At 44.7% G+C, this 27,841-nt stretch overlaps 1 protein-coding gene across 9 annotated transcripts in view; it reads right to left on the bottom strand.

Annotated features, from left to right (window-relative positions):
* The window catches only part of LOC309499883 (integrin alpha-X-like), a 298,717-nt gene extending 271,244 nt beyond the window's left edge, over window positions 1–27,473 (bottom strand). For 5 of the 9 annotated variants that reach the window (XM_082171370.1, XM_082171372.1, XM_082171375.1 and 2 more), the window contains exons 1-3: window positions 27,251–27,472; window positions 24,447–24,564; window positions 23,742–23,836 (exon numbers count right to left, since the gene is read on the bottom strand). In XM_082171370.1, the coding sequence (XP_082027496.1) occupies window positions 23,742–23,836; window positions 24,447–24,564; window positions 27,251–27,353 (316 nt within the window). In that variant the 5' untranslated portion in view covers window positions 27,354–27,472. Of the gene's footprint in view, window positions 1–23,741; window positions 23,837–24,446; window positions 24,565–27,250 lie in introns of all 9 variants that reach the window. The other 4 variants (XM_082171374.1, XM_082171377.1, XM_082171371.1 and 1 more) reach the window with 2 other exon arrangements.
* Between the last annotated feature and the right edge of the window lie 368 nt (window positions 27,474–27,841).

Here is a 27,841-nt window from a genome sequence, read left to right as displayed (position 1 = left end):
CGATCACAAGTTCAGTATGGCGTACCACAAGGCTCAGTACTAGGACCGTTGCTTTTCACTCTGTACATGCTACCCTTGGGAGATATCATTAGGAAGCAAGGAATTAGTTTTCACTGTTATGCCGATGATACTCAGCTCTATATTTCTTCACAACCTAACGAAAACTACCAATTCACAAAATGAATGGAATGCATAGCTGATATAAAAAAATGGATGACTAGTAATTTCCTACTACTAAATTCTGAAAAAAACAGAGATTCTAATTATTGGACAAAAAATGTCCTCATGTAATAACCTAGAATACTGTCTAACACTTGATGGCTGCTCTGTTAAGTCTTCGTCGTCGGTTAGGAACCTGGGTGTGCTCTTTGATACCAATCTTTCATTTGAAAGTCACGTGTCTAGTATCTGTAAAACCGCATTTTTCCATCTTAAAAATATATCTAAATTATGCCATATGCTCTCATTGACAAATGCGGAAAAAATTAGTTCATGACCTCAAGGCTAGATTATTGTAATGCTCTACTGGGTGGTTGCCCTGCACGCTTAATAAACAAATTACAGCTGGTCCAAAACGCAGCAGCTCGAGTTCTTACCAGAACCAGGAAGTATGACCATATTAGCCCTGTTCTGTCAACACTGCAGAGGCTCCATATTAAACATCGTATAACTTTTAAAATATTGCTGATTACTTAAATGGTTTAGCTCCGCAGTACTTGAGCGAGCTCTTAACGCATTATAGTCCTTCACGTCTATTGCGATCTCAAAATTCATGTAGAAGCACTGTGTGCATGCGGCGCAGTGCGCACTCTAGTCTAATGTAATGAATCCTCACATGAAGAAGCATGGCGGAAGGAGGAACGCTGCCGACGATTTATCGCCCTTCTATAAGTAGGGCTGCCAACTCTACGCATTCAGCGTGAGACTCACGCAATCGACACTTTTCACACGCTCTCGCGCCACACATCCATTTTCTCACGCAGAGAAAAATCGCGGAGCAAAGAGGACACTGACACCGACAGACAGAGCAGGTTACATTTGATATGAAAAAAATTCTCAGCTCTCAGCAGGGCTGGACTGGGACAAAAAATCGGCCCGGGCATTTTGGCCCAGACCGGCCCACTATATGATCATAAACACCACCCATATTTGCACGCCCTTAATTATATGCATACCACTAATGCCATGTAATGAGTGAGTATAGGAACGAGTGAGGGTTAACAGATGAAATAAGTAAAAATTTGACATTTATTAATACAGTTGAACTATACTTCACATTGGTGAATCTATGGAAGTAGAATAATGTCAAATGTTTTTTAAATAAAAAGCCTGTTGAATTGCACTACTTGAAAAAAAATAGGCATTGCATTAACCATGCTTGCATTTTAATGCATTGTATTTTTAGTGCTTACATTTTTATGGGCTGAAATTCAACATGGTTGAATATTTAAGCTGTGAATATTTCAATTAAAAACATTTCAAACACCTTTTCATTATTAAAAATTCAATAATCCATATTCACCTTTCATATTTCACTTCCAAAATATTCAAACTGTTTAAAAATACAACCAATAATATTCAACAGGCAATTTTCGGTCCATTTTATTTCGCTTTGCAAATTCGCTTCCACAAATTCAGTGGTTCAAATTCGACAGTAAATTCAACATTGACGTCCAGGAACTGCAGGAAAAGCAGTAGATTGCCGAGCATACTCTCCATCTGCTGTTAGTCGACCTCACCATCAGATGGTGCAAAAGCGCTTGTTGCTGACGAAGACATTCATTCATAAAATGGAAATTATTATCTGTGTCAGTATATGCGGAAAAGATGATAAACACACAAAAGCTGTGTTTATGTTTCATTCAATAACTTCATTGTTACTTTCCCTGTGTATTCTACATGTCATCAGCTTTCTCTACCATGAACAGGATTATAATCGGTTTCCCTCAATACCTCATACTCAAGGATTTCCCTTCCGTTGATAGTGATATGAAAGACCAATCTTGCACCTTATTAGGGAAGTAGGCTGTAGGCTGTAGGCTATTATATAGGCTACAGGCAAGAAGATGGACTCAGAATATGAACTTAACGCGCAAAGTTTCATGCTGAGCGTTTTCTTGATATACTGGCATAAAATCAACACATACATATGCATACGTGTATTGCATTAGCTTAAACTGTCATAGCACTTGCATATTGTTGTCCTATTGTTAGTTTAACTGTAAATCGCTTTGGATAAAAGCGTCTGCTAAATGACTAAATGTAAAAATTGGCTTGATATTGGACATTAGCACATTTAGGGACCGTCTCTAAAGTTGCATACAACATTGGCATACACGTTTCTAACTTCAATAGCAAACTTAAATTTATTTGAATAAATATCAAAAATCCAAAGGGTGCGCATTATGCCTGACACTAAATGAACACTTTACAGTTGGTTTTATGACTGTAAGTCGTTCTATTCAAATGCTATCGGAGTTAGAAACGTGTATACCAAAGTCGTATACACTTTAGAGACGGCCCCTAAATGTGCGAATGTCCAACATCAAGCCATCTGTATGCCAATCTATCACTGGGAAACGCTCAGCATTAAGCTTTGCGCGTTATTCTGAGTCCATCTGCTTGCCTGCGAGTTTGGTCTTTTACATCACTGTAGTCCATTAAGCTACGTTAAGCGTTGTATATGTCCAGCAGGGGAATCCTTAAGTATTGAGGGAAACCCTAATAGCCTGCATGCAGCACATCGCCACAATATAAAGTTAAGGCAACTAAACAACCAAGAGAAATATATTTCAACCTCAAAAATGTAACATTGGATCTGTATATCCGCATCGGGGAATAACATTATAATCTCGTTCACGGTAGAGAAAGATGCATGTAGGCTACACAGGAAAAGTAACCGTGAAGACACTGAATTTAACATAAAACAGCCGTCATAATAATCACAAATACACTTACATTGCTGTAAATGAGTTTTATGAATGAATGACTTGTTCTAACTGTTGCTGGTCTTCAACACGCGCTTTTGCACCATCTGATGGTGAGGTCGACTAACAGCAGATGGAGAGTATGCTCGGCAATCTACTGCTTTTCCTGCAGTTCCTGGACGTCAATGTTGAATTTACTGTCGAATTTGAACCACTGAATTTGTGGAAGCGAATTTGCAAAGCGAAATAAAATGGACCGAAAATTGCCTGTTGAATATTATTGGTTGTATTTTTAAACAGTTTGAATATTTTGGAAGTGAAATATGAAAGGTGAATATGGATTATTGAATTTTTAATAATAAAAAGGTGTTTGAAATGTTTTTAATTGAAATATTCACAGCTTAAATATTCAACCATGTTGAATTTCAGCCCATAAAAATATAAGCACTAAAAATACAATGCATTAAAATGCAAGCATGGTTAATACAATGCCTATTTTTTTCCAAGTAGTGCAATTCAACAGGCTTTTTATTTCAAAAACATTTGACATTATTCTACTTCCATATGAATCCTAAAACAAGCTATAATCTGCATTGGCATAGCAATACAAGTGTTTCTTACAGGATTTTTGGTAAAACTGTGGTGGGTGGACCTCTGTCCTTCTAGGGGGGTTCGGGGGCATGCCCCCCGTGAGAAAATTGTGTGCATTTTAATGTTAAATTCATCAATCTGGTGCACTTTGAGAGTTCAAAATTAAAAGCTCCAACCCATATTCAGTGTGCAAATTAAACGAAAAATTCAAACCTCTTTTAGTTACAGTGTCTATTTACATTACACCTACTACATAATAATAGTTATAATATTAATCCAATGATAGTAATAGCCATATTTTGTAAAACAAATGCACTAAAAAATAAAGGAAACTTTCATAATTAGTTTTGTACCAAGGCAATTTCTATACTTGAAAGAGATAAGCACATGATCTTTTATTCTGACGCAAACTGCATCAAGCTTTTATTTTGGCGGAAAACATGGTTTACAAACGCCTCTCATTAAATGTCTAGTGGTAATCGTCATCTATGCAGATGTGGAAATAATCTGTAACTGGGTTATGGGTTCCTACACTCATGACATAGCCTTAAAGCTGCCGTCGGCAACATTTTTTTGATCATATTCAGTGTAATCGACACTATAATCCGACAGAACAACATAAATAAGGTGGTTGTAGAAAAAAACCTGAGCTTCTAACTCCACCTGGAGCGTGTTATTTGTTTTGCAAAAATCCAGCGCTCCCGCTTCATCAGGTCCAATCAGCGCAGGGGGGTGTGATATCTGACTGTCAATCACAGGTCGTGCACACGCCACAGATCCCCCCTCACTCGCGCACGTTAATATCACATGCACACGCCACGCCTGAAGTTCGCCTGGAGATTGCATGAAGCGTGATGGCGGAGAGAAAATCTACTAACATGCTTCCAATTCCTCGGTTATTGCTATCTATGGATAGATTAGCCAGGGCAGCCTACCTCCGAGTCCATGGTGTTGATCGATGCTGAAGAGACGGACGCGTTCACAGAAAATCAGGTACACACGCACAGTGACGCACTGACGAGCACGACCTTGATGGGAGGGTGCTCGCTGGTAGTGGGGAGGGGCATGAGAGTTGTAAACATTCAAAATTTTGGCTAATCGACCCAATCTGCCAGACTTGCCGACGGCAGCTTTAAGTGTTTTGAAAGTAGTTCTGCTTACCGCGGACTCTACACTTTCTCATCTCTCTCCTGATCCTCCTCACTATCATCATCTGCCACAGGAGCTGACGAAGGAGCTGATGAAGGTCAGAAAACATATATTTTGACACATAAAGCGTCTGCTTTAAGGGCCTGGTTCTATTTTTTCACGCTATTTCTCTGCACATTCCTTGCGTTTCTTCTCCATCTCGCAGACTATTTTGATACATTCAACTGACACTGCTGCACGCTCGCTCACTCGTTTAAAGTTGTGATTGGGCCAGCCCAGTGTCAATCAAGAAAAGAACCAATGGGCCGCTGATCTACGTGTTTCATGGGCTGGTCTTTGAGAAGAAAAAAACTAACACTGACTTTTTTGGACCAATGCATTACACCGGCACAAACCCAGCGTTGGCGTTGTTAAGCAAAACAAAACCAAACGAATGGGCCGCCGATGTACAAATTTTATGGGCCAAAAAAAAAAAAAAAAAAATAAAAAAAAAATTGTATCTGAGATGAGATGTATCGGCCCAAAAAGCACGTCGGCCCACCGGGAAAATGCCAGGTATGCCCAATGGCCAGTCCAGCCCTGGCTCTCAGGTTCTGTCCTTATTACGAAATTCAGACAATAAATACCGTTTTGGTGCTTGTAAATGTGATGTGGTCGATCGCTGTAGCGCCTCAGTTCAAGTAAACCGATCATCTGTTAGTTTTTATTTAAAGAATACAGTACAACTTACCGAAAGGTTTTTATGCCTCATACATAATATAGATCAATCAGTGTTTTTCAACCATGGAAAGAGGTCAATAATTTATTGGTTAAAAAGGTTAAAAATACATTTAACGTTACCTCAGGAAAGCCATTTAATGACCAGCGCATTAGTTGACTAGAAAAAAAATAGCTATAGAGAGGAGTATTTTGCTAAATAAATGCACTATATTACAATTGTAATATATTTTTACTTGTGTCATAATTCTTATTTATAATGAAAACCAAATTATATTAATTTGTACATTTTTAACCTTTAATAATACCAGCTGACATGGCTCTCTGTATGTTTGCAGCATTATGTGAGAGATATTTTTTCTTGAGAAAAATGTACATGTAGGCTATCTACTGTAGCCTACCTAATATTTATCCGAAGAGTCAATATTGAATCAAGATTGAAATCAAATCTCAAGAATTGAATTGAAATCATGAAAATTGTGTAAAATTCTGTTTAGTTACCAAATGTTTTGACAATCACAATTACACCTATTGTGATGCAAGTAGTAAAAACACATCTCTTTGACCTAGCATACACATAACACATTATAGACTTCTATAATTCAATGTTAGGCTGCATAGATCAGGTCAGCCCGAACCGGGAACACTTCCCATAAATCCTGATGTACTCGTCACATCATAAGAAGAATGGCATCTACACTTTTTTTTTTTTTTTGTGTTTTTTGTTTATCCCGAGGTTTTCCCGCAGCCTGCCGGATCCAGGCTGTATCCAGATCTGATGAAGGACCTGTGCCTGGACCCGATGTCATATCGGGGTGCTAAAGTGCCAACTAGTTTCTCCTTATGGAGGATCCCTTTACCACTCTACAGATAAAGCGTTGTCGGGAAAATTCGGTTCGCGTATCTACCCCGAAGTGATCAAATTCTGTATCAAAAATGTTAAGGCCAAACAAGTAGTTTTTTAAGGCTTGGTTTGTAGGGAATTACAAACCTGCGCACATATATTCAAACGTGAATACCAATACACTAAACTCATAATACGCATGTGCACGCCATCAGCGTTCTCACAGGTTTCGCGTTTAAAGTCTGTGTAGAGTTTCCTGTTAAAACGGTGTCGTGTTAGCGGCCCCTAAGTTAATAACTAATGATCATTGCGACGGAAGTGAATCAATCAAATTAACTTTAGCTGGAGAATAACTTTATTCAAGAACTGCTATAAAGCCAAAACAATCTCTGTTAATTTAAACTATCCTTGTATCTCTGTAAAGCCGCTTTGGAACAATCTACATTGTTAAAAGCGCTATATAAATGAAGATGACTTGACTTGACTCGACATGACCACCCTGGCCACCTGAACTATCTGGTCCACCCTGGCCACCTGAACTGTCAGGTCCGCCCTGGCCTCCTGCACAGCCTGCTCCGCCCTGGCCGCCTGCAAAGCCTCCTCCGCCCACGCCATGCCACGGTCCAGGTCCACCCACGCCATGCCAAGGCCCAGGTCCGCCCTTTTTTTTTCTTGTTTTTCTTGTTTCATTCCACGCCATGCTTTTGTTTCATGCTTTTGGATTATTTTGTCAATAAAGCTGCACTTGGGTTCTTAAGGCTTGCCTTCAGTGGATCCTACTTACAGAGAGAGAAATAAGAACAAAAAAACTAGAGGGAAACAAAATAAGGTTTGGGAGACCTGGAGCAAAAGACTGGAGTGAAAACACAGGAACAAGGGGAACTTGAATATCAAAAGAATAATCAAACAAGAAAAAAATAAATCTAGCACTTACTGACAAGATCTGCAAGCAACGTATACACACAATGAACGCACACAAGGCATAAAACATTCCAGCAAAGACATGAGGGTGTTCCTTTCCCTCATGTCTTTGCTGGTTCGTTTAGGAGCAGAGCACAAGAGGAACAGGTGAACACAATTATGTCACGGTTGTTGAATGCATTGGTTCCTTCTTGTCTCGTGCCTATGTTGTTTATGTGTGAGTGGGCGTTGTCCCGCTCACGTGTCCGTCAGCGCTCCAGCTGATAATCATCATCATCACAATCACTGTTCACAGCTGCGATTCATTTCCATTCCATATATATACTCACACCTTTCTCTGTTCCAGTGTCGGATTGTTTGTTGAGGTCCTGTGTTTGCCGTGTCAGTGTTTCCGTGGAGTTGCCGTGTCTGTGTTCGCCCTGCCTTGTCTTCCTGCCGTTCGTGTTCTTCGTCATTGGTTTCACCGCACTCCAGCACCGGATTTTGGATTATTCACCTTCACTGCACCAGCGCACCACAGACCATCAAGTCCCTGCACGAGCCTGAGTCGCCACCTTCCTGAACTGTTTGTGTTTCTTTGTGAGCCTAATAAACGCTTTGAGTATCTGCAATTGCTTCCGGTTTTGTTTACCATGACAGAACAATCCGACCATTCTATGGAAGCAGCAGGTGACGCCGCAGCAACGATGGATGACTTTGTTCGTGCAAGTATTCAAAGGATGGACGCTCAGGACCGCTATCAAGGAGAAGCGGCGCGCGCGATTCAGGCTCTCGTCACGCAGGTGTCCGAGCTGACCCAGCGATTTCAACAGCTGCAACCTCCCGCTGCGCCAGCCGCACCGCCCGTCCCTCCCACACCACCGATGCCCGCCTCCCAGTCGGAACCTCGCCTTCCGACTCCTGAGCCATACTCTGGTGAACCAAACTTTTGCCGGCCATTTTTGACTCGATGCAGCATGCATTTTGCTCTCCAGCCCCGAACCTTCGAGAAAGAGGAGTCCAAAGTGGCGTTTGTACTCACCTTACTGACTGGGAGAGCGGCACTTTGGGGGACGGCGGTGTGGGAAAACCAAGAGCCATGCTGTTCCTCGTTCCAGGAGCTCTCCTCGGAGATGAAACGAGTTTTCGACCGCGCGGTCGCGGGGAGAGAGGCTGCCAGGGCTTTATCTGAACTACGTCAGCGGGAACGATCAGTTTCGGATTATGCCATCGAGTTCAAGACCCTGGCGGCCGAGTGTCGCTGGAACGAGGAAGCGCAGTGGGATAGGTTCCTGCATGGGCTGGCCGACCGCGTCCAGAGGGAGATCTACGCCCTGGATCTACCCCCCTCACTCAACGAGTTGATCAACCTGGCTCTGAGGGTGGACGCCCGACTAGCCCGGGTCGGACCACGCGCTCCACCCAGCCTGCCTCGTGGAGGGGTGGAACATCAGTGGTCCAGCGGCATGGACGCGGCCGGTCCCTCCGATCCCGAGCCCATGCAGGTGGGTCGAGCTCGGCTTTCCCGGGAGGAGAGGGAGAGGCGGAGATCCCTTGGCCTTTGCCTATACTGCGGGGGAGCGGGACATTTTGCTAACAACTGCCCGGTAAAAGGCCAAGCCCGATAGTAAACATGAGGCTACTATCGGGTGGGATCTCCGCCGAAAGGTCCTCATCTACATCCACCATCCTCCCGGTAAGACTTAGATGGTCTGTCCACGATCACCACTGCACCGCACTGGTGGACTCCGGGGCGGAAGGTAATTTTATGGATCGCACCTTTGCACTACAGTTTCAAGTCCCACTCAGAACACTTCCTCAGAGAATCACCGTACATGCACTCAATGGACAGTCTCTACCAACCATCTCCCAGGCCACCGAGAACATCACGCTCATCACTTCAGGGAATCATGCAGAGACAATATCATTTTTCATCACGGACTCACATCACACACCCGTTGTCTTGGGTCACCCCTGGCTCAATCTACACAACCCCCGTATTGACTGGAAACAAAGAACCATATCAGCCTGGAGCGTTGAGTGTCATAGTTCTTGTCTTGTGTCTGCCTGTTCTGTTGTCTCTGTTCCTGTGTTGCAGGAGGAAGCAGTGGATTTATCAAACGTGCCTGCGGAGTACCGTGACCTGAGGGAAGTGTTCAGTAAGTCTAGGGCTGCTTCTCTCCCTCCGCACCGTCCCTACGACTGTGCTATAGATTTACTGTCAGGTAAGTCTCCGCCTAAAGGCAAGATTTATTCACTCTCGGTTCCGGAGAGGGAGGCTATGGAGAAATATATTTCTGATTCTCTAGCATCCGGGTTCATCCAGCCTTCCTCATCTCCAGCGGGGGCGGGGTTCTTTTTTGTGGGGAAGAAGGATGGATCGCTGCGACCTTGTATTGATTACCGGGGGCTGAACAACATCACGGTAAAGAATACTTATCCTTTGCCGCTGATGTCTTCAGCCTTCGAGAGGTTGCAGGGAGCATCCATCTTCACAAAACTGGACTTACGTAATGCTTATCATTTGGTCCGTATCAGGAAGGGGGATGAATGGAAGACTGCCTTCAACACCCCTAGGGGGCACTTTGAATACTTGGTCATGCCTTTCGGTTTGTCCAACAGTCCCGCAGTCTTCCAAGCGCTCGTCAATGACGTGCTGCGAGACATGATCGATCAGTTTATTTATGTTTACCTGGATGACATTCTGATCTTTTCCTCGTCTCTCCAGGAACACGTGCAGCACGTCCGACGGGTACTCCAAAGGCTGCTAGAGAATGGGCTTTTTGTCAAGGCGGAGAAATGCGCTTTTCATGCACAGTCGGTCCCTTTCTTAGGACACATCGTGTCGGCTGAGGGTATGCGTATGGATCCTGACAAAGTTAAGGCTGTGGTAGAGTGGCCAAACCCAGATTCCCGTAAGGCCCTACAGAGGTTTCTGGGGTTCGCCAATTTCTACCGGCGTTTTATTCGCAACTTTAGCCAACTAGCCGCACCTCTGACTGCCTTGACCTCCCCCAGAACTGCGTTCAGGTGGTCGGAAGCAGCCGAAACTGCTTTTTCCAACCTCAAGAGCCGCTTTGTTTCGGCTCCCATCTTGATCGCCCCTGATTCCTCACGTCAGTTTGTGGTGGAGGTCGACGCGTCAGAGGTGGGGGTAGGCGCAGTTCTTTCTCAACGCTCACCTTCAGACAACAAGATGCATCCATGCGCGTTTTTATCTCATCGTTTATCACCAGCCGAACAAAATTACGACATTGGCAACAGGGAGTTGTTGGCGGTCAAGTTAGCCTTGGAAGAATGGCGTCATTGGTTAGAAGGGTCCGGGGTACCCTTTATCGTCTGGACGGATCATAAGAATCTGGAGTACATTAGATCCGCCAAAAGGTTGAACTCCAGGCAGGCTCGGTGGGCACTTTTTTTCGGCCGTTTTGATTTTACTCTCTCGTATCGTCCGGGTTCCAAAAACATCAAACCCGATTCTTTGTCGCGTATTTTTGATCGATCCGAACACGCACCTACTCCCGAGCGTATTTTTCCTGAGACCCTAATTATCTCTACGCTCACTTGGGAGGTCGAATCGAGAGTCAAGAAGGCTCTAGAAGGGGTAACGCCTCCGATCCGGTGCCCATCGAACCGCTTATTTGTGCCGGAGGAACTACGTCCAGATGTTATTCGGTGGGGCCATTGTTCTAGTCTAGCCTGTCATCCAGGAGTTAGTCGCACCCTCTATTTGGTCAAACAACGATTCTGGTGGCCGCTTATGGCTCGCGACGTTCACGATTTTGTTTTGGCTTGCTCAGTTTGTGCTATTGGCAAGTCATCCAATCGACCCCCAGATGGGTTACTCCAACCACTGTCGGTGCCTTCAAGACCCTGGTCCCATATCGCACTAGATTTTGTTACCGCCCTCCCACCCTCCCAGGGTAACACGGTAGTTTTAACCGTGGTGGACCGATTCTCGAAGGCAGCCCACTTTGTTCCCTTGCCCAAATTACCTTCAGCCAAGGAGACAGCGGTTGCAGTCGTTAATCACGTCTTTCGGTTACATGGCCTCCCGACAGACGTTGTTTCCGACAGGGGTCCCCAATTTGTGTCCAAATTTTGGCGAGAGTTTTGTAGGTTGCTGGGGGCGACGGTCAGTCTGTCCTCCGGGTTTCACCCCCAGAGCAATGGTCAAACTGAGAGAGCCAACCAAGACCTGGAGAGAACCTTGCGATGTACGGCTGCCAGGAATCCTTCCTCCTGGAGTCAACAACTGCCTATGGTGGAGTACGCCCACAATTCGTTGCCAGTGTCAGCTACGGGCCTATCTCCTTTTGAGTGTAGTATAGGATACCAGCCACCGGTTTTTCCCAGTCTGGAATCCGAGGTCGCGGTCCCCTCCGCTCACGCCTTCGTCCAGAGGTGTCACCACACATGGACAAGAGCCCGTGAGACTCTCCTCCGTGTGCGGGCGCGCACCAAGGCCAAAGCCGATCGCCACCGGTCTAGGCCTCCCGTATACGTCGTCGGTTCCAAAGTGTGGCTTTCTACTAAGAACATTCCGCTCCGCTCCGTATCCAATAAATTGGCTCCTAAATTCATTGGCCCGTTTTCTGTCACCAAAATTGTCAGTCCGGTGGCAGTCCGCCTCAACCTTCCTCCAGTGTACAGGAGAATTCATCCGGTATTCCATGTGTCCAAAATCAAACCCGTTTTTTTTTCCCGCATTAATCCGCCGGCCCCGGTTCCCCCACCGCCGCGTCTCGTAGATGGGGAACCAACTTATTTGGTCCGTCGCATTCTGGACTCTAGGCGGAGGGGACGCGGATTCCAGTACCTGGTGGACTGGGAAGGTTACGGTCCGGAGGAGAGAAGTTGGGTTCCGGCTCGTGACATCCTGGATCACTCTCTTATCGATGATTACAATCGACAGGTAAGGGAGTCTGGGAACGCCGTGAGGCGTTCCTAGAGGAGGGGGTACTGTCACGGTTGTTGAATGCATTGGTTCCTTCTTGTCTCGTGCCTATGTTGTTTATGTGTGAGTGGGCGTTGTCCCGCTCACGTGTCCGTCAGCGCTCCAGCTGATAATCATCATCATCACAATCACTGTTCACAGCTGCGATTCATTTCCATTCCATATATATACTCACACCTTTCTCTGTTCCAGTGTCGGATTGTTTGTTGAGGTCCTGTGTTTGCCGTGTCAGTGTTTCCGTGGAGTTGCCGTGTCTGTGTTCGCCCTGCCTTGTCTTCCTGCCGTTCGTGTTCTTCGTCATTGGTTTCACCGCACTCCAGCACCGGATTTTGGATTATTCACCTTCACTGCACCAGCGCACCACAGACCATCAAGTCCCTGCACGAGCCTGAGTCGCCACCTTCCTGAACTGTTTGTGTTTCTTTGTGAGCCTAATAAACGCTTTGAGTATCTGCAATTGCTTCCGGTTTTGTTTACCATGACAAATTAGGCCAATGACGACCAGACAAGGACTAAGCAAGGGGGTTTGGTAATGGGAAATAAGGAGGCGGGATGAGGGGAGCACATGGCCAACACAAACAAAGACAGAGCCATGTGCTCAAGCACAAGACAAACAAGGAAACATTAAATGAAGACCAAACAGGACCCTGACAGAAGGTTTTTTTTTGTTTGGTGAGATAATAAAATATTAAAACTCAAATCAATATTTTGTGTACAGTTATTTAATTATGTCATCCGGTATCGCGGACTTGCTCACTCGTTTCATACAAATGCAGCTACTGCCATTTGCGACGATTGTTTTGTAGACTGTAATGGATTATAAGATAACAAATACAATTTTAAAACAGTTTAATCTCAAATCAAAATCTCTTATATCCCCATAATTATTTATGTAAGGAAATGCCGTGTAATAAGGGGTATGACTGTACCGTATTCCTATTTCCGACTAGTTTGAACTTGCCGCTTGCTAGCAACTGCTTTCTCCCTGGAAGTTTTGCGTTTAAAGAACTAATAAAATATTTCGACTCAGATCAATATTTCATGTCTAATTATTCACTTATGTGGCATGTAGCCGTGTTATAAGCAGGATATTTTACATTCAGCCGGTTGTTATCGAAGAATAAACCCCTTCAGGATGATATAACACCAGATCACCTGTCAGGGTTTATTTTGCGATGACAACCAGCTGGATGTACATCCCTTACTTAACCCCCTGAGGTCTACGGTATCGCCGGCGATACCAGCTCGCTTTTTTTTTATCAATGTAAAAGAAACTCATAAATGCTCTGTTGACTTTGATTTTCCATAGGAGTTTCATACATCAATCGATTCTGTTAAATGTGTATTATTTTTGTGTATACTCACAATAAAAACAAAGTGTTGTGCTTTTTGCCAAATAAAGAAAAATAAACACGAAGCGAGTTCTGCCTTCTCTCTGCCAGTGAAGTCCATTCTGAAACGCATCCGAAAATGAACAATAACTCAGCGAATACTCAGTCAAACAGGCATACAGACACACAGGCATGAAGCTTGAATTCTCTTCTTTTAAATGAAGTAATTTATATAAAAAACAAATATTCTCATCTTGTGAAATCTGTATTAAAAGAGAGCGATTCCAGTCGAGCTCATCTCATCTCATGAGATGAGCGCGCGCTATTCAAACGCAAATGACTGAGACGATCCCATACAAACTGTGAACGCCCACATATCAGCTCGAGAAAACACATCAAGTTTATTCAGATAAGTGTACTTGTCTACACTGTCTCGCAGCGCTGTGAGGAATAATAATAATGGAAAACTTACCTCAGAAGTGCTGGTATTTCGAGGAGCAACGGATGGAATAATGTAGTAAGTTTTTTTTTTTTTCATTCTCAAGTAAATCGCGTTTCTGTGTGAATGAATGAACGGCAGAGATGCGCTGTTTACCACAACTCGCAAAAAGACGGTTTAAATTTGAATTGCGTTTCTGTGTGTGAATGAATGATCTGCTTTTAGCAAACTATTTTGCTATACTGAGTAAAATCGATTGAAATATGTTGAAATAAAATGTATTTGTATAAGCAACGTATTAAACTGCAAATTAACATTTATATTCCTTATAATAAAAACGAAAGACCTATTTAACAGACAAATGAAAGACAACATTTCGTTGATTAGTTTTGGATAGATTACACATTTTTTACAGTAAAATATCTGCCACCTCAAATAAGCTTTTGTTTGCCAATTTTTGCTAATATGTTAAATATAGTATGTTTTGTCAATGTAGGCTATATTCGAAGTAATGAATCCTTAACTTTGAAATATGTATGATAAAATGTATACTTTAGTTTTTACAAAGAAAGATTACACTTCAATTGTTGTTGTAATTGTAACCTTTTTAATAAAAAAATATATATTTACAAGGTAGATGTAAACAATTTTTAAAAGGTAAATATAAGCATTTTCTTTAAATAATTTTTATTGTGTTTTATTATTGATTTTATTGACAAATTTGGGGAGAGGATACATATTCCAAAACTGAAAATACAGTATGAGAATTAACTGCACAATTAATAGACATGTTTTCCTTGGATATTATACAATTTGCAAGCAAAATTTGTAAAAAAAAAAAAAAATTGACATGCTTCCAACTGTGAACCAATTTGGTAGAATATATATATATATATATATATATATGTATACTGTATATATATTGCTCTTGCATTCTTTCTTGTGGCTATAGGTGACACACCTGGATGAATGGCTCATTAAGTATGCGGGCCCCATTGTCTCCTCAGGTGTGAACCACTACATATGCATGATGCTGTTGAATGGTTGACGCCCCTTGCCCATATTGCCTTTACAAACAAAAAGTGTTTTACAAGATTTAAATCAATGTATTGTGTTATGTGAATGATAAGGGCAGGATGATTTTCACATCATTTTGAAGAAAAAACTCTAGGCAAAGACATCAATTAGTCAAAAGTCTTATTGACACGTATTTAGTATGTGTTTTGTGGCCTTATTTCAGAAACTTTAGTTTTTAGTTTTTTCAATAACCATGCATAAACATTATTCTCTCAAAAATACAAACATGTACATGCATGTTGCTCACATATTATGGTAGCCCTGTTTGTGCTAAATAGAGTGTAATTATATCTTTGCCATTAATATGTTTATAAGCAACTGAAAAAAGCACAAATGTCAGGGCATGTCAGAACATCTCAAGGACACCAAAAACCCCTCAGACCTCAGAGGGTTAAAGTGTGAGAATTTAACTGTGCAAGTCAATGAAAGCGCACAGCACTGATAAACCATTAGCACAACCACTGCACATCACATGCACACAAGTTACTGACTCACAGCTTACAGCTTTATCCGCTATACAAATGCTATACATTTCAGAGATAACCAACCAAGTATGTTGAGTCCTATTAAATATTCAACACACATCAAAATGACTGTGATGCATGTGGAAACTCCTTTCATGTGTACCTGGTGATATCATGTATTTTCTCTGATCAAATAGCTATCCAATGTAAAAAGACCGAAAGAGAGGGCATTCTTTCGCATTCCAGATGAAACTGGACAAAATGCGTCTGGTTGTTGAAGCCACAAATGTACATTTTACTTGATTACCTAAAATGGTAAAAACTAAACATGCAAGAGCATGCTATAATGGCTCCCGGTAGCCAGATATGACAGCGCTACTGCAACACGCATCGCCGTAGATAAGTAGCTGAGCATCTCCTCAGCAAGCCAGTGTGCAAACTGCAGCAAATGAAACTGAAAGTTCAGCGTCACATCCTAAAGATCAGCACACATGATGTTTTTGAATACTCAGATTTGCACCGCGAGGAGGCAAGGAATGAAGAGCGAGGAAGCTTTCTGAGGAGTCATGAGCGAGGATACAAAGGTGTATATCCTTCCCTCACATCCTAAGGGGGTGGAGCTAACACAAGAGGAAAGGAAACGAGAATGCACAAATAAGAAATGAGACGCACCCACAGTTGTCTTTATTAAAAGTAGCGACACTAAATTATCTTACTAGTGCTGATGCCATTCTCTCTCCAGTTGCGGTCTTTGATCTTGAAATTGGCTGTTTATAAATAAAATGAAGCTCATATCTTGCTTTCTTTTATGTGAACTTCATGGGAGTTGTGGCACAGTGATGAAAGGTTTCCGACCCTTGGTTTAGAGCAGTGGTTCTCAAACTGGGGTACGTGAGGTGACAGAGGGAGTACATGAACAAAATGCAGAGTTTTGCAGTTAATTTAATTGTACCCCACCTTAAAATCAAATTAAAACTGAGTTTGCATTTCTAGCAGGTAAAATGCCATAAATACATGGTATCGAATCAAATGATCTCATCTTTCACGGTCAAAACTGACTGTATCCACACAAGCAGCAAACATATGACAGATTGTGTGCAGAGTCTGCTGCTGCCTTAATTCGTGCTACATTACTGCCGTTCTCGACAATGCACCTTTGTAAAAGTGGGGATTTAGCACTTACTAGCATGAAGAACAAATAGAAACAAATAGAACAAAAACAAATAGAAACTGATTTAAGATTCATATTAATATTAATATTTTTTGCTCTATTTTGCAACTAAATAAGTAGTAAATAAATAAAGAAATAGTTCCAACGAAAGCCACAGCAGAACTGCAGCACACAGTGTTGTTAGTGAACGAATCTCTGGCTTTGAATGAATCGTGAGGGTCAATGACGCCATATTAATACAGTCACTTGATGACTCACTATAAAGACAGTGACTTACTACCACCTACCGGCTGTTTTAATTTAATATTTAAAAGTGTCACTTAGTTTTTACCATCATTGCATATTTCTCTATTGAACATTTGTATTTATTTATAGCAGTATTTCTTTTATAAAGGTATTTATAAAGGTAAAAAAATTAAAATAAAAATGCACTGGAAAAATCGATTTAAGGGGGCAAATTTGTTCCTTAATGAAAAGTGTAACTGCAGTTTAAGGGGAAGAGAGCGGGTATGCAGAAGGATGTTAAATGCCCCAGGGGGTACTCCTCTCAACAAAGTTTGAGAACCACTGGTTTAGAGTATAAAGATTAATGTTTCAACTGTACCTAAAGTACGTCTGTGGAAAACTGTGGAACATTTGAATTTCTACTATTTATGTGGTAATAATTTTGTTAGTAGACAAAAGAAATATCACTTTAAAAAAAATACATGTTTGTAATGACTAGTTCTCTTACGAGAGGTCTCTCGTACTGCGTAAGATATCTTACGCTAGGGGAAAATCCTTTTCCGCGAGATATTGAAGCCAAAAATTATCCTTAATTTTGTAATAATGCAAAACGCGTTGCAGCAGCAATGCAGACATAGGCGAGACAGCTCGCGCGCCTATTGGCTGCTCTGCGGCAACTGCAGCAGCCTATCGAGCGAGGCCTGGCGTGACGTCAGACCCAATCAGGGCACTTCGCGCCCGCTGCGTCACGTCCCGCCGAAATGGGCGTGGTCTAGGCCTATAAATATCGCTCGCAGGCAGCTATTATCTGATTTTTCATCCTTCAAGCGAAGCACACGCATCGCTGGAGCTGGATAAGAAGCCGCGCCGTCTGAAAGAGAGCACCTTCAGCGGGACGAGTCACTGAAGTCGCTGGCCGCGCCGCCTTCGTTGCCTTCCTGCTGCGCTTTCCGGCATTATATCCTTTCTCTGCTACTGTGTTTATGTATGTGTGTGTGCTCGCCGCCACGACACACACTCCCATTGCACTAAAAGAGCTGGGCGTCTTTTTCAAGACGCCCCTTTTCCTGATCACGCAGCTCTCGCACTCGCTGACGGCGACTGCCCTCACTGCGAGTTAGGTACTGCCTATGGTGACTCTGAGGACTCACCTGGCATCCTTCTCCGAGACTGCTCCTCCGCCCTCCCCCCCCCCCCCCCCCCCCCCCCCCCCCCAACCCGCAAAGCTTGCCGGTTCGCCCGCTTGCCTTGCCTGCTTGGGGGACGATACCTGTTCTCCCTCTGTTCGAGCCGCGCACACCGCGCCGCTCACAGAGGATGTCAGGAGCGGGCGGTCACGGGGCTAGCTTTCTCTCTCCCTCTGTTCAAGCCGCGCAAACTGCGCCGCTCACAAGGGAGGCTGGAAGCGGACGGTCGGGGTTAGTTTTTCTTTACGTTATAAGAAAGCTACCCTGCCTTCTGCGCCCCATTCATGCGTCACTCACCGGCGAAAGGAGAAAGGTGTGTTTTTAGTCCCTCCGAGGATGGACTGACCTTCAATTTCTCATACATATTCCCAGTTCCCTGATCATGCGACTGGAAATATCAATATTGCAGCAGGCGAGCCTGTTTTAATACAAGCGCGCCTGCAAGCATATGCCGAAGAAAGCATGTGACGCTCTTATATGCTCGTGCATCCGAAAACCTTTGCGTTCCCCCCCTGTGGCTCAGTGGCGGAATCATTGGTTTTTCTCACGAGAGACCGGAGTTCGAATCCCGGTCTAGCGGCAGTTAAAATTATGCCGCCAATGCTTCGCTCTGTCAGTTCCCTGAAAAGCGACTGCAGACGTGCATTTTGCAGCCAACGAGCGCGTTGCACAACCCGCTCGCCTGCACCCAAACACCGTTTCTATGGTTTCCGTGCGTCACTGGCGAAAGGAGAAAAGAGCGTTTTCTGGTCCCCCCGCGGACGGACCGACCTCCTCTTTCTCGTACATTTCTCATTCCCCTCTGAAGTTCGGGCGACTGGAAATGTCAGTATTGCAGTGAGCAAGCCTGTTGTAATACACGCATGCCTGCAAACAAACGCCAGCACGTTGACGCTCTCTTATAATACTCGCGCTAACTGAGTTACAATGTGTCTCCCCCTGTGGCCCAGTGGCAGACTCTCAGGTTTTTGCACGCGAGAGACCCGCGTTCGATCCCCGGGTCTACCGGCAGATAAAATTATGTCGTCAATGCTCGCTCTGTCAGTTCCCTGAAAAGGCGACTGCAGATGTGTATTTTGCAGCCAACGAGCGCGTTGTACAACCCGCTCGCCTGCACCCAAACACCGTTTCTATGGTGTTCCGTGCGTCACTGGCGTAAGGAAAAAAGGGAGTTTTTCTGGTCCCGCTGCGGACGGACCAACCTCCTTTTTCCTATACATTTCCCATTCCCCTCTGGAATTCAGGCGACTGGAAATGTCAATATTGCAGTGAACAAGCCTGTTGTAATGCACGCAGGCCTGCAATAAACGCCAGCATGTTGACGCTCTCTGTTTCTATGGCAACTTCTCGCTCGTCCAGTTCCAGTAAATGTGACTGTTCCAGTGTATCCTGCAGTAAACAAGTCGGTTCTGTCACCCGCTTGCCTGCACACAAACGCCGTTTTTACGGCTACCCAGATAAATCCCATAAGTGTGAATTTTTCTGGTGTCCCGGCCACGGCCGATGGTGCTTTATGTGTAAGAAGAATGCCCACTGCCCAGTGCCCATCTCTACACACAAGCACAGCCCGTCACATAGGGCTCGCGCACATGAATCGACTCAGACCGATTGCGCTTCAAACATGGTGAATGTGCCCACTAACACCACGTTATGCATGTCTCACGGTTTCTGTAAAAACGAAACCAACGTGCACTCGCTTCACGCAAGCGAACGATGCTTTCGGTGTGATAAATGTGCCCGCTGTCCCGCGCCCACATCCACACATAGACATGACAGTTCCCACGGGAACCGCCCAGCCCTCCCCCTCGTGGTTAACCACCGCAGAGGAGTCGAGCGCGGGCAATCTGCCCGCTGTCATCAGCGCGCCCCATGCCTCAAATGTCACGAGCGCCACGCTTGTGTTACAGCACACCGAAGCTTCTCCATCGCTGAGCGAGCGGAGCGCGCTTCGAATTCAACCCCTAGCTATCCATGCAGACGCATGGGCAAAGCTACCCGGGGTTTCGAAGTGGGTGCTGAACATTATAGAAAGAGGCTATTCGCTGCAGTTTCGCCGACGCCCTCGCCGCTATGTGGCGCGCATCGAGACCACGGTAAAAACAGAAGTAGCACATCTACTTCGAGCCGAAGTGACGAAACTATTGAGCAAAGGGGCCATAGAGCCTCTCTCTCAAGTTCAGAGCGAAGGAGGGCTATACAGCAGATACTTCCTGGTACCGAAAAAAGACGGGGGTCTCAGACCCATACTAGATCTAAGGCAACTGAACAAAGTGCTTGTGAAGCGACAGTTCAGGATGCTCACGACCAGGCAAATCCTTGTGCAGATTCACCAAGGAGATTGGTTTGTGTCAATAGATCTGAAAGACGCGTATTTTCAAATACAGATAGCGTCACGTCACAGGCGATATTTGAGATTCGCCTTCGAGGGCCAGGCATATCAGTACACAGTCCTGCCGTTCGGTTTGTCCCTAGCACCCCGTACATTTACGAAGTGCATGGATGCGGCGCTCGCACCCCTCAGAATGAGAGGCATGCGAGTGCTGAACTATTTGGACGATTGGCTGATTCTAGCGCAATCTCGCGCAGTGCTCATAGAACACACGACCATTTTACTCGATCACCTCGAGGATTTGGGTCTGAGTGTCAATTGGGCGAAGAGCTCCCTGTCACCCAGTCAGAAAATATTTTTCCTGGGCACAGAACTGGACTCACTATCCATGATAGCGCGACTATCACAACAGCGCGCGGTAGACATTCGACGCACAGCGAACTCTTTTCGCTGCGGCGCGTCTGTCCCGCTCAAGAGATTTCAGAAGATGCTAGGTCTCATGGCCTCAGCATCGTCAGTGCTCCAGCTGGGTCTGCTCCGCATGCGCCCGCTGCAGTTTTGGCTGAAAGCGCGAGTCCCACGCGAAGCGTGGGCACCTGGTTTGCTTCGCCTCAGGGTCAATCAGAAGTGCGTTACAGCTCTGAAACCCTGGAAAGCGAACGACTGGTACCAATCAGGTGTAAGCCTGGGGACTTCCTCGAGGGTGAAAGTGGTGTCCACGGACGCGTCCACCTCGGGATGGGGAGCGCTGCTCGAGGGCAGACCGTTCTTCGGCCAGTGGTCAGAACGGGAGAAGCTCCTGCACATAAACTGCCTCGAAATGCTGGCAGTAGACAACGCGCTGACGCGTTTTTGTCCCCAAATAAAAGGTCACCACGTCTTGGTCCGTTCGGACAACATGTCTGTGGTGTCCTACATAAATCGCCAGGGCGGCATCAGATCCGAGAAACTGTACAGGCTGGCAGAACGCCTCCTGGTATGGGATCAGTGCAACCTGCGCTCGCTCAGAGCAGCGCACGTGCCAGGGATCTTGAATATAGGACCGGACAGACTGTCCAGGAACAATGTTCCGGCAGGCGAGTGGTCTCTACACCCACAGACAGTCCATCTGCTGTGGAAGAAATTTGGCAGAGCGGAAGTGGACCTGTTTGCGTCTCAAGAAAACGCTCACTGTCAAGAATTTTTCTCCAAGAGCAGGAGCGCGCTGGCCCATGTGTGGCCCCGCCGCCCGCTCTATGCTTTTCCCCCCGTCTCTCTCCTGCCTCAGGTGATGGAACGGATCAGGGAAGAAGGATGCTCAGTACTGCTGGTAGCACCGTTCTGGAAAAACCAACCTTGGTTCCCAGTCGTGATGCAGTTAGCAAGTACTGCCCCGTGGCCAGTACCAATGGGGAGAGATCTCCTCTCACAGGCCCGCGGCTCGATCTGGCATCCTCACCCGGAACTATGGTCCCTTCATGTCTGGGCCATCAACGGGTACATGTTGGACTCCCTAAAGGAGTATTAAACACGATCACGCAGGCTAGAGCTCCGTCTACAAGACGACTCTATTCTTCGAAATGGTCTGTGTTTTCGGGCTGGTGCACAGCCCGTGGTGTGTCACCCACAAACTGTGGTGTGACGGAGGTGCTTTCCTTCCTACAAGAGCTGTTGGATGGGGGAAGGGCCCCCTCCACGCTCAAAGTTTATGTGGCGGCTATAGCAGCGTTCTCAGAAACAACGCTTGGTCAGTCAATAGGAAGGAACGATTTAGTCATCCGCTTCCTTAGAGGAGCTAAGAGACTGAATCCTCCCAGACCTCCCTCAGTCCCCGTATGGGACCTTTCTACGGTTCTGGAAGCCATGAAAGGTGCGCCATTTGAGCTTTTACAGTCAATCGATTTGAAACACCTGTCTTTCAAGACGGTGTTTTTGCTGGCTCTCGCTTCAGTGAAGCGCATAGGGGATCTGCACGCGCTCTCTGTGAGCGCGGCGTGCATGGAGTTTGGGCCCAATGACTCAAAAGTTATACTCAAACCTAAGCACGGTTATGTTCCAAAATACCTCAACACACCGTTTAGGGCGCAGGTTATCTCCCTGTCAGCCCTACCGGTCCCTGATGAGGAAAGAGACGCGAGCCTCCTTTGCCCAGTCAGGGCATTACGAGCTTATGTGTCTCGCTCGTCTGTTTTCAGACAGACGGAGCAGCTTTTTGTTTCGTTTAGCGGACGTTCTAAGGGACTAGCCGCGTCGAAACAGAGCCTATCCGGATGGATAGTTGATGCTATAGCGCTGGCATACGCCTCCAAGGGCATGCAGTGCCCATTGGGTGTCAGAGCGCACTCCACGAGAGGCATGGCCTCTTCGTGGGCCTGGTCAAGTGGGATTGCCTTGCAAGATATTTGTATGGCGGCAGGCTGGGCCTCCCCGTCTACATTTATAAGGTTTTATAACCTAGAGGTTCCCGCCCTGCAGGCCAGGCTGCTGTCGGTCTAAATTTACCAGTATTATCTGACCTGATGCGATCAGCTCAGAATGCTGCGTCTGCTGAGCACAGCTCAATGTTCGACAGTATAAAGCTGGGCAAACTGTGTAAGACCCACATTTTCCCCATCAGTTCAGGCCGTACCCCGCCCTGTCTGTATGATGAAATTCGCGTCCCATCGACGCTACTATATGTGGAAAAGTGAGGCTGCACCCCTCCCTCTTCCCGGACTCCCTGTGAGTTCCCTGAGTGATTGTGCACTATATGTACCCCGGGCTTTCGCCCTTGGGTCTTTGGTGTCAGATCTCAGCATGCACGGCGTTTTACATTGGGTCCCCTAGCGTAAGATATCTTACGCAGTACGAGAGACCTCTCGTAAGAGAACGTACTCGGTTACTAACGTAACCTCGGTTCTCTCTAGAAGAGGGAACGAGTACTGCGTATCTTGCCGTGCATGCACACGCTCTGGTTGCTTCGATGATGAAAAACCAGATAATAGCTGCCTGCGAGCGATATTTATAGGCCTAGACCACGCCCATTTCGGCGGGACGTGACGCAGCGGGCGCGAAGTGCCCTGATTGGGTCTGACGTCACGCCAGGCCTCGCTCGATAGGCTGCTGCAGTTGCCGCAGAGCAGCCAATAGGCGCGCGAGCTGTCTCGCCTATGTCTGCATTGCTGCTGCAACGCGTTTTGCATTATTACAAAATTAAGGATAATTTTTGGCTTCAATATCTCGCGGAAAAGGATTTTCCCCTAGCGTAAGATATCTTACGCAGTACTCATTCCCTCTTCTAGAGAGAACCGAGGTTACGTTAGTAACCGAGTACGTTTTTGTATGGTAACGCAAAAAGTGTTCCAACTGTACATGGTCTACTGTTTGATGTGCCTCGTTTTCAAAGCACACTACAGTACTAGCATGATATGAGTCCAGTGTTTTTATGTACTGTAATAGTGTTGTGCAGTCTCACCTGTCACCGGGAGCAGCATGCATTTATTACCACTGTAAGAACACCTGTAAAGACCACCAGTCCCATTATGAAGGTGAGGGTCCGTCACCAACACACTAAAAGAGAACAAGAGAATTATGCAAAAAGAGGATGTGCAGTGGTGAAACAGGATTTTCATGCAACATTAGCTGTCTCATTTGGAAGGCTGCACCCTCAGGAGGTCACATTTGCAGGTCAGGATTTCTCATTTTAGAAAAGTAACCATTATAAAACTGACTGTTATACCTCATGGAGCATAAATTACAGTAATATCTCTCTGGCTTTGGAATGGAATGGTTAAAATGAGGCAGCTTCAATGACATATGTGGACAACAAAGGTCACAGCCTTTGAAATGAGACAGCTATTATTGCACAGTGGTGTTAACTTTTTAACATGATGATTCACACTGCATGTTCTGAGATGTACTGTCTGGGGGAGAAGGCTGGGGAGATTTTTTTTAGACATTTCCTCACAGAGGATTACTTAAGCACAACCTCATCATTTTCCAGTCAACAGACTTTTTATCATCAGGGTCAATTGAGACAGAAATTAAAGGTCACATTGTAAAATAACAAAGCAAAATAATCTCTGAATCTGTATGCATCACCAAGTCCACATGTGCAGCCATTACCATTAGTAGTTTATTCTACCTTTTGCAGAAATTCATAAAACACAGGCTTTCCTACCTGTCTTGAGTTGGTCCAAAATGACAAACCCTATGACCGAAATGAGAGCCACCCTCAGGCGCAGTGAAAACTCTGGCATTCAGTGTCTCTAAACTGAACCCCAACGAATGACGTGCCACTGGGGGATACAGAAAAAAAAAGAAGAAGAAGAACAGATTAAAAATCACTGATAGAGTGCCACAAAGTACAAAAAAGTACTGTGGTGGTATAGTGATGGTATCAGATCATAATATCATGGTACTTTTACATAGTCGGTGACTGGAGCGAGTTGTCCCACAGTCCTATAACAGCCTGTTTGATGGCAAGTTCCATTGTGAAAGCTTATTGCATACAGTGTGAAAACGTGCCCCATTGAATATGATTTGGGAATGAATTTAGACATCACATAAGACATGCATGGCTAACCACCTTGTCACAGGTAGGTCTGCAAAGGATGACGAAGAAAAAGGTTTCACATGGGTATGGAAAAAAAAACACGCACCGCATACGCACTGCAAACGGAGTAGTGTGAAACGGGCGTTACGCCTATAGCTGCGTTCACACTACAAGCAACTTTGTCGCTGCATGTCGCCAGTGGCTGGCGGTGAGGTCGCTAGTGGGCGTTCCCACTACTGGTTGCCTAGTAATGTTTGTGAGTGACATTCACGGATGTTACTCCATGTTGTAGACAACAAATCTATTTTCTTGCCGCTACAAGCTAACATTTTGGAAGGAAAAGTCTAAATATAAATGGAATCAGTACATAAAATGCATAATATTGAAGATGAATGAGAAACAGCGAGTGCTCTTTGCTATCGCGGCTATTTAACTGCAGCAAATGGGCAAATACTGGTCTTTCTGAGTTCACGAAATCATTCAGGCTCAGAGTCAGCACGACGAGTACCACTGTATGTACACAAAAACATATAATAAATTATTGGATAGTTTCTGACTGCTAAAATAAACTTCTCATTCATCTTGCCTCGGTCGGACTCTGCACTGAAGAGTGACGGATCACGTGTACTCCACTGACTTCACTCCTATTGGTTGTCGCTCCCGAAAGTCGCTCTTCATTTGCATAAAGTTGAACAGATCTCAACTTTGTCGCGTCGCTGGACACGCCCCATCCAGTCGCCAACGGTCACGGCGCTGATCCACTTGTCCGACACGACTGTCGCGTGGTGTCGCGACGCCTCCCCACATTGGTACGTTGATGGGGGTTTACCGCTATGGGCGTGGTTTTGACCCAGCGGGAAATGTAGCGTATCAGAACAGAGGACCTGCGAGAGACTTCCCTCCGTCTCCATATGCTCTACTTCCATTGGATAGACGCGTCGCGTCTGACGGAATTCATTTGCATAAAGATGGGCATCGGCCAGCTTTTTGACGCGCAGCATTTTTTCAAATGAAGCGCCGCCTTCCCGGAATGCTTTGCGGGCGCGACAAAGTCGCTTGACGTCACCCATAGGAATATAGTGGAGCGCGGCGCGACAGAAGTGTCGCACGGACAAGTGGATCAGCGCCGTCACTGTCGCCGGAACTGTCGCGTGTCACTGTCGCGTGTCGCCGGAAGTCGCCCGCTCCCCATTGAAATGAATGGTATCGTGTAGCTTTGTCGCTTGTAGTGTGAACGGGGCTTGATTTTGCTGTGCTGCAAACGTTGAATTAAAGTGACAGCGCATGTTTCGTGGTCAAAATGAACACAGATTGACCTGAAAATGTAGTAATTTCACCATAAATGCTTTTAATTAAATAAAATGTAGAAAATTTAAATACAAAAGAAAAGGCATGAGAGTCTGCTGTTTTTGTCAATTTTAAGTTTTAATTTAACACGCACCGCATATGCACTGCAGGCGGAGTATGTGTGAAATATGATTTTGTCTTCAATTTCGACCATAAACTGTCGTTCAGTTTTTCATTAGTTTTAGTGAAGCAAGCAACAGCAAATGTGAAATTAGTGAATACACAGTTGATGCTTTGATGCTATATGCACATGATATATGCATACAATCATTATGTTTATCAAAACCAGCAATCAAAAGCAGTTTGTTTATACACAAACACACCAACAAACACCCACATACATATACAGATTCACCAACTGCAACCAAGAGAAATAATCAAACTAGGTTTTTTTTAGACTTCATCCTATCATCTTACCTTTTTTCTACATTTTATTGCTTTGCTCAACATTGTTGTATGTGTTCTTTTCAAAATCTTCAATGCTAATTCACGTACTGTTTAAACTCTCATCCATAAGTAGGCTACTGTATGGTTAAAATATATAAATATATACATATAAAACATATAAATGGTATAAAAAATGTTGTTGCTTCAGACCTGGTCCATTGTAGTGGAAAGGAAAAAAATGGGTTTGCACAAGTCTTGTTTTATTAGACTCATTGGTGAAGAGCAAATATCAAGTGGATTTTTATTTTCCTCAGTGGAAACAAATTCAGGTCTGAATGGGTTCACTACAACAAATAAAAAATAAAAAATAAAATCGTTGTAGAAGTTTTGTAAAGTGTCCAGATAAGGCCAAGCATCATGTGGCCCAAAAAAAGTAGGCTATTTGGACACTTTTTGACTTAATTATATATGAATGTCATTTCATTAGAAATGAAATATCAAAGCAAGTGGTAATTGCAAACAAATGTTATTTTCAACGAAAAGAAAACTTTGAAAACCAACTTACTTTTAAGGTCATGTTAGCGGATGGATTATACATTTTATATTACATTCGTACATTTTCAAGTGTTGGTTAAGTGTGCAAATACAGTAGGCCACTGTATTTAAAAATATAATAGACAAATTCGATTACTTACACAGCAGAAATCCGAAAAATAAATAAATTAAAATCACTTGACATAGGTGAAAAATCCAGTACATGGTCGGTTTGGGCTGCAAGGATGGTTTAAATTGATTCATATTTATCAGAGATTGTTGAGGATAAAAATAACCTTTTGAGTAAAAGCAAATCCGTTCAATGTACACAAGTTCCGCTATAAGAGTGAAGTGAAACGAAGCTGTGATGCTGTATTTGATGTGAGGTATCATGTGGGGGTTGTAGCATGAGAAAGTTCCGTGAAGGGCGATGAAACCGCCCACCAGGCACTAGCAGGCAGTGTGACTGCAGAACCGCAGAACCATACGTCATCAGTGTGAGGACGACAGCGCGGTAGTCCGTGTACGTTTTGATAGTTTGTTTTCCAATAGAGTGCCGAAGTTATGACGTCACTTTGTAGGCCAAAACGCGGAAGTGAGTTAGCATTTTAGCACTACGGGTTCCCTCGCCCTAAAGTCTATGGGTTTTTTGAATGGGTTTTTGCTAAATCGCCTGAAATAAGGTCTGTGGTTAACAAAGCCTCTAAATATTTTCACGTTTTGATCTATGACATAAAACACACCAGTTATAA

Source organism: Leuciscus leuciscus, assembly GCF_965113295.1.
Source record: "Leuciscus leuciscus genome assembly, chromosome: 5".
Taxonomy (NCBI): domain Eukaryota; kingdom Metazoa; phylum Chordata; class Actinopteri; order Cypriniformes; family Leuciscidae; genus Leuciscus; species Leuciscus leuciscus.
Note: the sequence above shows the minus strand (reverse complement) of the source record. Positions and strands in the feature narration are given on the sequence as shown.